At 38.0% G+C, this 14,959-nt stretch overlaps 1 protein-coding gene across 3 annotated transcripts in view; it reads right to left on the bottom strand.

Moving 5' to 3' along the window:
- Window positions 1–928: 928 nt before the first annotated feature.
- LOC125460937 (putative tyrosine carboxypeptidase MATCAP2) overlaps window positions 929–14,959 on the bottom strand; it is a 75,048-nt gene continuing 61,017 nt past the window's right edge. For all 3 annotated transcript variants that reach the window (XM_059653017.1, XM_059653019.1, XM_059653018.1), the window contains 4 exons: window positions 12,312–12,444; window positions 10,545–10,850; window positions 8,883–8,980; window positions 929–4,664 (listed from right to left, as the gene is read on the bottom strand). In XM_059653017.1, coding sequence (XP_059509000.1) covers window positions 4,506–4,664; window positions 8,883–8,980; window positions 10,545–10,850; window positions 12,312–12,444 — 696 coding nt within the window. In that variant the 3' untranslated portion in view covers window positions 929–4,505. The remainder of the gene's footprint in view (window positions 4,665–8,882; window positions 8,981–10,544; window positions 10,851–12,311; window positions 12,445–14,959) is intronic.

The raw sequence follows: 14,959 nt of genomic DNA, 5'->3' as shown, positions 1-14,959 counted from the left end.
CAGAAACAGGCCCTTTGTCTCAACTTGTCTATGTTGACCAGGTTTACTCAACTGAACTAATCCCATTTGCCTGCATTTGTCCCATTCCCTCTAAATCTTCCATAACTATGTTCCTGTCCAAATGTATTTTAAATGTTGTAAATGTACCTTCCTCTACCACTTCCTCTGGTAGCTCATTCCATATAATCATCACCCTGTGCCCCTCAGGTCCCCTTTAAATATTTCCCCTCTTACCTTAAACCAATACCCTCCAGGTTTGAACTCCCCTGCCCTGAGGAAAAGCCCTTGGTTATTTACCTTATCTATTCCTCTTGTGATTCTTTTAAGGTCAGCCCCCAGCCTCCTATGCTACAGATATAAAAGTCCCACCCTTTCCAGCCTCCGCTTGTAACTCAAACCTTCCAGTCTCAATAACATCTTTGTCAATTTTTTCTGCACCCTTTCCAGTTTAATAACATCCTTCTTGTAGCTGCGTGACCTGGAACTGTACACAACACTCAAATGTAGCATTACCAATCTTTTACAATGCATTTGAAAGAAAGTGTGTCTAAGTATACCTAATGTATGTTACATCAAAAAAAACTTACACAAATTGAAACATAACAATTAAAAGGATTCTGCCAAATACCTCATCTTGCTTGGTTAAAGTGCTTTACCTTTTATTGACACTTTTTTGTTACTTGTTTTACTTCTTGTCCAGCTTGGCAATTCAACTATCACTCTGGTATTTAAAACTAAACTGTCAACTTGTGCTATGAGCATCACGTTTGTTCTGTTCTTTCGTTCAACTTGTCTTAATATTGTGTTACTGTAATGGGTTAATTTTATTCAATCTATTATACTTCTACATTTAGATCTAAAACTATAATAGTTTCATAATGAACTAAATTTATCATTCACTAAAACAAAATCACTTTGCAGGACTACATATTTAAATAATTGTTTATTTTTTCCAGTGATACACTCATGTCTAAAACGGTGGCTGAAAAGGTTTGGAACTGATGGAACAATCAGAATGCAAATACTCCAACTGCACGTGTACAAAACTGCAAGCACAAAGAGGTGGCTTCTTAAAGAGAAAAAGCTGACATCAGTAACTAACAATCACATGCACCATCATTTGTGAATCTACTACCAGAATAACGTGATATCAATCCCAGTAAGGAACACATCGTTGCATGTGGAGTCCCCCATTCTCCATTCATTTGGTTCTGCTAATTAAAGAACATATAGTTTAGCACACAAATCTACACTTACACTAACAGTTGTGGAATTATAATGTTGTAGCAGTACAAATGAAAACAAACACCCTTATTTTTTGTGAATACCAGAGGAGTTCATTCCTATAGACTGTCCTGTATGGAAATACATTTAGTAGGAGCTTTTGTGAATCTACAAATTCATAAATCTACAGTCAACCATACATAAACAAAATGCTTTTAGCACCAGAATGTGACTTTTAAAAAAAACCAGTCCTGCTCGTTCACAAGAATGACTATCAGAGTTAGGTATGCATTCAAAAGACTTATACTGAGGCACTGTAAAAAGTAGTATTCAAGAAAAGCAAGTGATACAGAAAGTAATATTCAAGACATTTCCAAGCATTGAGTAAACCATAAAGAAAATACTTTTAATAGTGAATAAATTAACTGTTCTTAAAGCAGCAATGCTAAGGAAACAAAAGATCTAGGGAAATTAAAGCTAATATAAATTGAATTGAGTTTTCAATGGATCTCGACAAAAAAAACATAAGGGAAAGCAAGAGAGATCCAGGCGTGATCCCCAGAGCCCACATAAATTTTGTCCATTAAATTAGTCACAACTAAACCAAAGAATTATGCAAACACTGATCACAGGTGGGTGAAGTAGAAAGAGGACATAACTGGATTGAGGATTTTCTTTTAAGAAATAAATTCTTCCAAAACGTACAGATTTTTTTTTCCCTCCTCAGGTTTGCAGGAGTCACAAGTGGAAGTTGGGTGGGGGGGTGGTGGTGGTTCACTGCCACGGGAGAGCAATATGTATTCTAAAGGATTGGAACTGATTAAAGAAAATTTGACATTAAAACAAAAGATGAAACTATTCATTGATTCTCCTAAAGCAGCAATGGTGTGAGAAGTGACGCACTCACCTAAAAATTCTGTGACCAAATCTATTGCATTTGAGTGAAAGGATTCAGCCGCATCTTCCATCCATCCATTTGTACCAGTTATAAAGAGCGATGCTTTTCTTTGGAAAGAATTCTTTTAAAAAAAACCATGAATCCCTCACCTGTGTTTAACTGATAGGAAAATAAAAAAGTTCTAACTGTGTGTTGAAACGATACATCCTAGAAGCAAAATCAGAAAACATGTTCTGTAGAAGGGTCACTCATCCCAAAATGTTAATTCTGATTTCTCTCCACTCATGCTGCCAGATCTGATGAGCTTTTTCAGCAATTTCTGTCTTTCTTTCTGATTTCCAGCATCCACAGTTCTTTCAGTTTTTAAATCTTAGGAGCTCTAGCAACGCAAAAATCTTAAGTTGTAGTTCAGATTATGAATTACAAATCTCAAACAACCCATTAGAAGTAAAGATAACATTAGAATCATTATCACAGCAAAGGTCCTGGTCTACTTTGGTTGGTTGATAGATAAGACTTGTATCCCTAGAATTGGCTACGTTCCATGGAGTCACCTTCATCTATCAAATGTGCAGAAAAGGATGAAATATGAAATCATCCTTTGGTCAGGATAGCAGGACTAGATCTTCACCATATATGGAACACACACCATTGAGATACCAGTTATGTTTGGTTTACTTATAATAGGGTGCTGAGCTGACCAAATAAAGTCCCAAAGGAAGAGAGTGAACAATGTTCCTCATTACAGTAATATAATAGCACTCAATTACCTTAATTTAATGCACTGTCCAGTCCAGAAAAGCAACTGCAATTTCCTTACATGTATTTATTTGTGCTAAGATGTAACGTAAATAGTGGGAATGGTGTGTGAAAATGAACCATCAATTGTTAGCAGTGCAGATACTGCAAAAACCCTTGGTAGTCAAATATTCTCTCCTCCACTGCTCTACCTCCCAAACCTACTCAAAAAAAAATTCATTAATTGGGCTAAAACACATCATTACTGCTTTTGGAAAGATGCATTCTAGTGTGCTTCGCCTTCTTTAAAAGATAGATTTTGCACATATTAACTATTATATGGAGAAACAGAAGGACACTAAAACTAAGGATCACAAATAAATCCAACTTAGGACAAACATCTTTACCCACAGGGCAACTGGATTGTAGAACTCCTTTCTACAACGAGTAGTTGAGATGAATAGTGTAAATGATTTGAAGGGCAACCAGATAATTGCAGACTTAAAAATAATAGAACAATATGGTAGATCTGGATGAGGAATGGTGAAAGACATTTCATGTGGAGCGTAAACATGGTCATGGATAAGCAGGACCAAATAACTGGTGTCTGCGCTGTACATTCGACACAGTAGTAAACAGAAGGCAACTTTAGAGATCCCTTGTTTTGAATGTCCCAGATAGCAGTCTTCCTCAAGGTCAGAGACATCAATTTGGAGAACAACTGAAGGAAATTGACAACTACATTTTTCAGTTCCAGAGCTTATGAGTAGACAATGTGAAATGATACAATATGCAAAGATTATTAACATGACAATTTTAACAATTTTTTACATTACTAGTCATTAATTTCTTTAGCAGAAACTCTGTATAACACTGATGTTTATAATTAATGCAGGCCACACAATAGATCATTCCTTAGAACATAACTTCCTTACGGAGGTAAGTTAATGCATCCATCACATCACAGCCAGAGTGAAATGCTTTGCATGTTAAGTAATGCTTTACAGGGTGTAAACATTCAGACAAATTTAATGTCATGCTGATGATCACAGCTCTGATTATCATTTTGGTCTATTACTGTAGTGAGAATATTCCAGTTACACATAGCACTTAAGTCTTTCATTCTCAGCTGCACAAATAAATGTTTACCAGGCAATTATAGAAAGTCATAGAGATATACAGCACAGAAACAGGCCCTTTGGTCCTATTCATTATGCCGACCAGGTTTCCTAAACTGTACTAGTCCCATGTGCCTGCATTTGGCCCATATCCCTCTAAACCTTTCCTATCTATTTACCTGTCCAATGTCTTTTAAATGTTGTAATCATTACCACTTCCTCTGGCAGCTTGTTCCAGCTATGTCTTTTTCAAGATTTTATTTTTGCTTTATAAAAATCGAAGTTTCAGATTTCATTTCAATACCATAAACATAACAAAACATATTTATGCAATCTGCTATACTTAGTACTTTAACCATCAATGAGAAATTACTTTTTCTGCCATAAGTGATTTATTAGCTACAAACATTAGACATAACCAAATACATAACCAAATTGCCTGCTAAACAAGTTTCCAATTCCATGATTAGTACATATTCCTATAAATATAGCAATATCTCGGAAATCTCAAACTGGGTCAATTCCTTTCAGACTAAAATCTGGAGTTCACAGTCAGTCAACCCATTCACTTCCATGATCTTGTCCAATTGCTCCAGATAGCGACTCTGATCTTGCATGAAATAAGGTATTTGGGCATTCTGCAATAAGGCAATAACCTTTAGCCGGTCTACATCTTCATAAGACACCTGAAGGAAAGATAAAGTGGAAACACAGTTTAGCTTTTACACTAGTATTGTTTGCTGGCATTCAGTTTTTTTCTTACATGTGGTCAAAGGGCTGTTTCAAATAAATACTCCAGAATAGCATTCACAGTTATATCGCTAATCAGTGAGGTCAGTCTTTTTTAAATCTAATTCAACCAATAACTAATACAACTGATAACTAATACAAAAATAATAAGCAATAACACAGATACAAAATTAAATAGCAGCATATTACAAGGTAATTGGAATGCAATACCAAATTTCCACAATTCTCAGCCTTGACGATTTCAACTTGTATCTCAATTCATTATGCTGCCGATCCTGAAACACCATCCTTTTATGCTCCCATAACCTTCCCTTCATATAAACTATCCAAACTATCTTCACAACCAGTCATTTGATCTTGACACATTATATGGTCTTGCTGTTCCCATCTTAAAAATTAGAGATAAGTCCATCTCTGATCACTTTTTCAGTTTCCATCCATATCCCCCTTCCATGTTCCAAGCCTTCTTCATTCTTTGCATGCCACAAAAATACGGCCTAAAATCACTTAATGAATACATTTTCAGAATTTTAACCACTTAGCTTTTGTCCTCCTAGTAACTACATTTTTATTTTCAATTTGTTCAATCACAAACTCCCCTCCATTCTTCATGCTATTTTCCCCATTGCTCTCACTCAACTTTAACTGATCACTGTGGTACAGTACTTACCTTATCACTTTATTAAATCCAAAAGCTGCGTACATGAAACAAATGTGGCAGACAACCGGACTGGCCATTCAATGTCAGACTGGAATGTGAAAAAAGCTATCAGATTATGTACTTGTCTACCAAATTGTTCATGCTACCAGGGTGATACTGAAATACAAGATAATTTCTGATTTCATTTTTCCATAGGAAACAGTTCTAAACTCCTCGACTGTTCCATGACCACTTCCAAAAAAAAAGGTCCTATTTAATGTGTGTGGCAGCTTCAGAAGTGGGTGCTGCTTCCATTCGGTACCTAGCGGTCTGCTGAAAGTCATCATGCTGTGGCCAGTCAACTAATGTAAGGTGGTCTAACTGAAGAGCAGAGCCACAAAAAGCAAGGTAACAATAGGAGCATTAGCAGCCCAACCAAGTTCCAGGCCCCTCTTGTATTTTCATTGCAGCAATGAGCTGAAAGAGACTAGGTGGATTAGCCATGGGAAATGCAGGGTTACAGGGATAGCGTAGAGGAATGGGTGTGGATGGATCCTGTTCAGAGAGTTAGTGTGAACTCGATGGGCTGAATGGCCTGCTTTTCAACTGTTGGAATTCTATGATTCTAAAGGAAAATTCATGGGCAGTTCATAGTTTAGCACTGATTATCTGCAGATTCTTCATGAAACTTACTTTTCACCATCAGCAATTGAATCGCCACATGGAGACAGAGCCAGTTCCACTGGCCACCTCCTTCACCATCAAGATCAGGAAACGTAGGTCTGGAACCCGTACACAAATCTTGGCCCTTTGCGTTATTATGTTAATGCATCTTCTCCAAGCATAAACGAGAAACACTTGTCAGTTTTCCCATAAAAACTAGCTCGTGACAGCCTGTAGTCCAGAGTATTGCCATGAGAATCCCAGGCAGGACTCCTACTCTTAAGCAGAGTCTTGCACAATCAGAGCAACTTCTCGCCCATATGGAGCTGCACCGCAACCTGAGCTGTCTGCAGTTTGTCAACTAACACTGCATGCTGCACTTCACAGTACAGCATGTTGATTAGTGATTATTTTTCTATAACAATGAGCAATTCTCATACTCCTTGTTGATACAAGCAAGACACTTTAAAAAACAGAATAAATTTTTATTAGCAAGACAACAAAATGTGAGGCTGGATGAACACAGCAGGCCAAGCAGCACTCCAGGAGCACAAAAGCCGACGCTTCGGGCCTTGACCTTCATCAGGCTTGGCCTGCTGTGTTCATCCAGCCTCACATTTTGTTGTCTTGGAATCTCCAGCATCTGCAGTTCCCATTATCTCTGATACAAATTTTTATTAGCAGTTCACTTTTTGACTGTTCCTCCATGGGTAGGGTATGCAGAGCTAAGGTCAGCTCATAATCACTCACTAGATAGTATGTAAAACATTAACTGTGCATTTTACAAGCCATTCTTTTGCCCAATATTGCAGATAAACCTCTCCCATGGCTGCTGCCTTTGAAACCATCATCAGCAGAGGTAGTTCTTTTCAAGCTGCCTCACAGTCTCCTTTCTGGTAGGGATTTGAGTCTAAGACATTTTCCTCTTGGCTTTTTGGGCATTAGAGGCAGCAGTGGCTGTGGAGCTACCAGAAGCTCTAACCCTGGCCTCTGCTCCATCATCCATGCTTTTTGTTGCTTTTAGAATTCTACCCTCTATTAATGTGAAGTAATCCAAAACTCATGTCTGCATCCTAAAATACATCCGGCCCATTCACAATACTAGCTGAGCTACATTCGCTCTATTCCAAAATTCTCATTCGTTTTCAGATTCTTCTGTGGCACCACCCTCCCTACGTCCATAACTCCCTCTTGATCAGAAAAATCTTTCCTTCAAATCTTAAGTGTCCTAAACCTTTGGGGCAGGTAGATAAGAATTTTGCAGAACATTTCCTGGGAGATTGGTACAAATGTCAGAATCTGCATATGCAAGCCCAAAGTTTTAAAAAAAAGGAGTGTCAAAGTTGCTTATAGTTAACTATCTTAGGAGTGTTGGACCAGACTTGTCTGGAAACACAATTGGAATGTTTTATTTTTAAAACATTTTTATATTTTCCTGGAAACAGTGAAAGCAGGACTGAGTGGGAAACTTTAACAAAGAAGTGAATAGGTATCTTAGTAATTCAGAGTAGTACTAGTAATTGCTCAGAAGGTTTTTAAGTTGGTATATCTCCAACTGCTGAATATGTAACTTTGAGAAAGATGTGCATTTGTAGATAGGGTACACTTGTACATTTGGGCTCTGATCAGTCTGGTACTATCAGCATCCAGATCGCAAGACTGCAATACGAACTGGCTAGCAGAATGACTTGAGGATTAGAGTTGATTAGAACCTCTGGTCAAACAAATACAAGGGAAGAATGTAATGGGAAATTTTGGAGTACTCTTCTCAGTGTCAAAGATTTGCAAATATGTACATAGAAGTAATATAAGTATACATACTTGGGCTAAATATTGCAAAGGATACCTGTAAAAGGTGTCTGAAAATACTGATACTGCAAGAGGTAGTATTTGTGACATGCCAGATGCTACAGGGCATTTGGGAGGTATGGGGAGAATACAAAAAAGGAGCCATTTGTGTAATGCCATGCTTTAACTTGTTAAAAGTCAAGTTTCATTTTTATTGTTCAATAAACCTTAAGACTTGCCATTCTAATTAATGACAGTCCTTCCTGTCAATAAGATTTTCCTTAATAAGAATTCTCTTACTCTGGATTTAGCACAGAATCCAAATCACTACATTTGACTAACCAGGATGAAACTTTGTCCATTCATTTAGTTATTTTGGCACCATTCCAAGCAAGAATAGCAATTATGCACTATCCTGCATTGTGGTTATATGGGTGAACATTCAGTCATTTACACAAAGAGCATTACGTGTTGCATGTTCAAGAGCTTTCCAATTTGGACATCATGTTCTAAGTATAGCATTCAACTAAAATGCTAAATGCTAAAGTTTGATAGTTAGGAATTTGACAGACAACTGGTTTGAATTGTGGAACGGTGCAACTTGTCAGTTTTCCATTGCATGCATGTGGACCACACATGCTGTAAAGAAGGAACACAAGCACTACAGATGCACGAATATCCAATGTCTGATGAAAATCTAAAATTGTTGTTTGTACACTCATAACACTAGTCTTTGGTAGTTTAATATCTCTAGTTTTTTTTAAAAGCAAGGTCAGAAAATTAGGCAAGGCAACTTAAAACTAATCATGAGAGGATGGATTTGTAAGCTGTTTATAGTCCTGCTTTATATTCTAGAGCTTGCTGTTGCTTTGTGAATCTGGGTTTAGCAAAGTCTGAGCTAAAGAGATGATAGATCAATGGACTGCAAGGTAAAAGTCCAGGTCTGTCTCACTGGCTGACATCTTTAATAATTGAGAATTGGCTGAAAGAATTATGAATGGTTGTGTCAAGAACAGAAAAGGTTGTAATAGCAGCAGTAAATTAGTCCATCAATTCAACTGACCTTCCCCAATGCTGTTAAAAGCTGGAAATCAATGTTATCTCTGTGTCTCAGAATTTTAAGAATGCCATCCAGGTAGACTTGGTCTTTGCTGAAACAGCCTAGATAAGACAAAAGTGAATATTTGTCCTTCGTCATTTTTCATTGATCAAGAATAACTTCTGTTATATTCTCATTATTCCGAGAGTAGGGAGGAAGGAGAACAGGAAACAAGAGTGGGGAAAAGAGGTACACTTTGTTGAAGATTTAAGGCGAAATCCAACATTTATCGTGTACGGGAGGAATGCGCTGATTGATTGGCAAGGTACCGTACCTGACTGGCAGACACCCATTTTAGGATTAATAAAAATTTGCTCTAATTAAATATTGGGCAGTGGCATGCGCCACACAAATGCCAAGCAATAACCACCAACAACAAGAAGCAATCTAACCGCTGCCCCTTGACTTTCAGTGATGTTATCACCATTGAATCCCCCTTTATCAACATACGTGGGGTTACCATTGACCAAGAACTCAACTGTGCGTCAGAGGCTGGGCACATTACAGTGGGTAACTCATCTCCTGACTCCTCAAATCCTGTCCACCATCTACAAGGCACAAGTCAGGAGTGTGATGGAATACTCCCCATTTGCCTAATGAGTGCAGCTTCAACAACACAAGAAGCTTGACACCATTCGGGACAAAGTGCCCTACAGGACAAAGCAGCCTGCTTGGTTGGTACCACATCCACAAGCATCCACTCCCTCCACCATTGATGCTCAAGTGGATTTGTTGGGAGTTGGAGTAAAGTTAATCTTGATCAGGAGAGTGCTCTTTAGCACTGTTGAGTTCTTGCTGAGAATTCAGCTTAGGTTTTTGCCTGGATTTCCTACCCACTGTCGACAACCACGTGTACAGTGAAGATGGACTGAGAGTCAACTCACAAACTGTATGTGATGAACACTAAGACAGCAGTTGGTGAAACATCACTGCCTTACTATGTGCAGGGAGTTAGAAATCATCTACATAATGCCAGATAATCCTGATACATTTTTTTCTCCACTCCATTCATTTGCTGGGATCCAGTTCCATGTGCACTGTCAACTTCCTGACTTTTGTCCTGTTTCAGGGCAAGCAATCAGAAGAAGTGTGGCATTCTATTCAATCTCTGATAACATCCAATGCTATCCTCTATAACATGCATAAATGTCTGCCAGAAATCTCAGGGCAGCAACAGAAGGACACTCACTAATCCTATTAGACATCGCTGTTTCATATCTGGGACCTGCAAACATCAACACAGACCAGGATTGAATTTTGGGCTTTCCTGGTTTGCATGGTCCAGCTACCCATTGAAAAATCATCTCTAGGAGATAAATGTATTATTAAATAGTGAAGGCTAAGCTAAAACCTAAATGGGTGCATAAGGGAGAAAGTGACAGAATTGGAACTGGGCCCAGGTGAAGCATAAACTTCAATGTGGGCTAGTTGTGACCTGTTTCTGTGCTGTAATTTATATGTAATTATTTGCATTAGATGGGGATCACCTTTGAATTCCCCAAAAGGGAAGGCTGCAAACTGGTTAGAGATGATCACAAACGTTCAAAGTTGCAGAAACAAAAATCATTAGCTTTTACTCCACAGATATGATTGCTGACCATATTTCACCAGAATAAGCTTTTCTACCTGGTTGGGATGTGTCAGTTTGACCACGTTTGGCTCGCACACAATAATCCCACCGAGTATTTGGGTTTTCCACAAATTTGCCAATGTCTAGGAAGAGTTCCCGAAAGGACATGTGGCTGGCTTGGTAGACTGTGTAGTAGAGCAGAGCTGCTCTCCAGAGGAAAGGGTCCTTGTGGAACAGCACACTGTGGATACTTGCCAGTCCCTCTTCGGTTGGGTTAATTGGCTTAAGACCATATTTTTTACGACCATTCCAGTTACACCAGGGTTGTAGATTGTTGTTTAAGCCTCGAAGATAATGTGTCCCTGCACAAGGAACTCAATGTTAATTTCATAAAACTTTCTATAAAAGGAACATACTCGATATTTTAACCAATCCTTAGACCCAAATAAGACTGCTGACACAATACAGTTTTTGCTTTCCCTCAAATGTTATTGCAGATAGATTTTTTTCTGATTAAATTAAACCAGTGCGTTTTGTTTTTCTTATCATTGGATTATGATTATTTATGCTGTTACATAGAGATTATATAGAAAAGGTCCCCATTTATTGCTGCCAGCGAGAGCCGACCTTTGTGGTGGTGCCTCTAGTTAAACACTTTGCCCCCAAAATCATTCACTAACGTTACATGTTCAATCTGTCTCAATTATTAAAAGTAATTTTGAAGTGCTACATACATATCTACAGCAAACCTTTCAATGAAATATTACCCTCAAGATACATCTTGTGCACGACTATATTCAAAGGTTTATTGTTGAAATATTTGAAATGACAATGGAAAAACACCTGAAAATAAATTGATGTTTCTGTCCTTTATGGAAATTATCATTTCCCCACTCAGTTTCTATCATTTAGTTAGAAAATGATTGAGTTTAACAGTGTTCAAACCATATTCTCAGAATAGCAGTAGAAGCATATTGATTTTAAAGTCAACAATGTAGGAAAAACTGTTTCAAAGTTTAGTACTTAAACCAGTCTTTTAAAGAGCATTTCAGCACAAAAAAAATCTGCTTGGTTTGCCGGAGTTGCATTATCAAGGTATCAGCAGCTTGCAGTCCATTGAATTCATAAAAGTGAATGCTCCACAGATATTATGTCTACCAAAGTACACTTGCATTAACACAAGACAGATACCACATTGTACCTGTCAACACGAAAAGGACAAGACTAATGACATTGTCGGCTGCTTTCAACTGAGATGGGGATATCATCCAAGGAGGAAAGGTTGTCCAATGCATGGATATAACATCATCCATTGGAAGACAGAAAAGTAGAATGGAATCAAAATGATGAAAAATCAGTGTCTGGGTTAGAGAAACTTTAAATCCTCTCACTATGAAATTAATTAGAAAGCCGATGATGATGATGATGAGTGTTCAGGTCTGATGAGAAGTGCAGTAATCCTACTGAGGGGGTCATGATTCTGAAAAGCAATGAACGGAGATTACAACCACCCACGAGTAATAATTTTCACAAAATGTGTGTATGTCTGCAATAGCAGGCTGCGGGTTCACCTAAGATGGCAAATACCTTTACGTCAACCCTGTCTTCTAGATACATGTCTACAGATTACACTGTGGTGGATCTAAGAGCGGAATATATTTCAAGATTTAGTTTAGTATTGGAAACTTAATGCACTAACTTCCAACTTGCTAAATGGCCATACATGTTAAAGTTGGAATAAATGCTCTGGTTATCCTATCAAGGCAACATTGACTCCCCTACTTTGACTCTCAGTTCTGAAACATCAATGAAGATCCTCACACCTATCTCGTGTCTCAGCATCCCCTCCAGCCAGTGCTCTCGAGCAGTGGAAACATTGATGGTAAGAGTCGGACGTCCATTCACTATTGTCATAGAGGCACGAGAAAGCAGATCGTCTGTTAAATGGACTGCAATCTGTATGGTTTTAAAAGAAAAATTGTACTTAGAACGTATATGGACCATCAACAACTTGCAATAATTAAGCAAAAGTGTGCAGAAATCCTTCGTTAAAATCTAATGAAACAGAACTATGATTAGTGCCCTTGAACTTAGACTTCATTTACTTAGCATTAAATCTTGAGTTTCATAGAAGCATTTGTAAAGGAAACTGGTATGATAGATTTCTTCTTGTAAGGAAATTATTCAAATGCAGGTAAGAATGCCCAGGTTCAACACCTGACACGAGAGAGCTAACGTTGGCAACTGGGACATTAATTGATGTCAGATCCCATGAGCAGCAAGACAAAAAGAAAAATCAGGCAGAGTCCCTGGAACTGGAATTGATATCTTTTCAGGGACATTCACTAGTACTGTGGGGGTTAAATTAGAGTGGCAGAGGTCAGGAATCTGAATGGGGAGACAGGAATGAGGGAAACAAAGATGGAAATGAAGGATAGAATGGTAGAAAACAAAACTGGAAGACAGACAAAACAAGAGATGGCAGCAAATAGGACTGGAATATAAACACAAGCGTCAAAATGTCAAAAATCTAAAAGTGCTACGTCAAAATACACAGATGGTTCACAATAAGGTAGAAGAATTAACAGCACACAAAGTTGTTAATCAGTACAATATGATTGTGAATGCAAAGTCATGACAGTAGGGTGACGAAGGCTGGGAACAAAACACCCAAGTGTATTCAATCTTTAGGAAGGACAGGCTAAAAAAGAAAAGGAGGTGGGGTTGCATTGTTAGTGAAAGATAAATTCAGTGCAATCATGAGAAAGAACATCGGTGCAGAAAATCTAAATGTAAAATTAGTCTCGTTAGAACTAACCACAAGGGGGTGGAATGCATTGATGGGAGCAGTCTGTTGGTTTCCAAACAACACCGTAAGGTAGGGAACTGCGTTAAACAGGAAATCAGAGATGCACACAGTGGTGCAACTGTAAACGGGTGACTTTCATTTACAAATAGACAGGGCAAGCCATTTTAGCAATGAACTGTGGCAGATGAATTCCTAGATTGTGTGAAAGATTTATTTTAGACCAGTATGTTGGGGACCAGGCTATCCTAGATTTGGTTTTGAGAAATAGGGAGGACTTAATGAATTATCTTTTCTGAGAAATCGTTTGGGAATAAAGTGACCAGTACATGACGGAATTCTTCATTGGGATAGAAAATGAAGTAGTCCAATATAAAATGAAGATCCTAAACCTAAACAAAGGAACCTATTCAGGTATGCAGGGATGAATTTATTGGCAGTGGATAGACAATAATTAATATCGGGAACATTTTAATATATATATATTTGGGTGAAAGAACACAAGGAAAAAGCAGTCCTACCATGGCTAATAAAATGTTTAAGAATAGTATTAGAACCAAAGGGGAATCCTACAAAGTTACTAGAAAATGCCACAACCATGAGAACCGAGATCAGTTTAAAAAAAAAATCAACAGAGGTAGACAAATAGGGTTGCTGAAGAGGGGAAAAGTAGAGCATAAGAGTAAAGTTAAAGAAGCCTGAAAGAGCTTCTCTAGCAATGTAAAAAGCAAAAAGATTAGTGAAGACAAATGCAGACCCCTTACAATCAGAAACAGGATAATTGATAATGGAAACAAGGAAATGGCAGAACAATTAAAAAATTACTTTAGTTGTCTTCATAGAAGACACAAATAACTTCCCAGAAATGCAAGGGAAGCAAGAATCAATTGGTCACAAGGAATTGAAGGAGATTAGATTAATTTCAGTATAAAAGTGTGTTGGAAGAAATTAATAGGACTGGTAGTTGATAAATGGTTATTCCAGGGTACAAAAGGAGGTTGTCATTGAAATAGCAGCTATGTTGGTGGTCACCTTCCAAAGTTATATAATTTCTGGAACCATCCTTGCAGATTGGCAAATGTAACACCATTTTTAAAAAAACAGGGAAGGAGAAAACTGGGAATTATATATCAGTTAGCCTAAAGTCAATAGTCCAAATGCTGGATCCTAATTCAAAGGATCTAATAACAGAACACCTAGAAAATACAAATGGGATTGCACAAAATGAACACGGATTTATGAAATGGAATCAGTGTTTGCCAAACCTACTGGAGTTTTTTTGAGGATGTAATTAATAGAATAAATAAGGATAATCAGTGATGAGCTGGATGAACACAGCAGGCCGAGCAACACCTGAACACCGGAAAGCTGATGTTTCAGGTCTAGACCCTTATTTCTGAAGGAGGGTCTAGACGTGAAACTTTCCTGCTCCTCTGATGCTGCTTGGCCTGCTGTGTTCAGAACAGGTTTTTTCCTTAGTATAAGCAATGGCAAGTGGGATACCACAGGGATCAGTGCTTGGACCTGAGCTACTCACAATATGTTTATATCAATGATTTGGATGAAGGAATCAAATGTAATTTTCTAGGTATGCAGACCACACAAAGCTGGATAGGACTGAGAGTGGTGGGGAGGATTTAAAGAGCCTTGAAAGCAATTTTGACA

Source organism: Stegostoma tigrinum, chromosome 2 (assembly GCF_030684315.1).
Source record: "Stegostoma tigrinum isolate sSteTig4 chromosome 2, sSteTig4.hap1, whole genome shotgun sequence".
Taxonomy (NCBI): Eukaryota; Metazoa; Chordata; class Chondrichthyes; order Orectolobiformes; family Stegostomatidae; genus Stegostoma; species Stegostoma tigrinum.
Note: the sequence above shows the minus strand (reverse complement) of the source record. Positions and strands in the feature narration are given on the sequence as shown.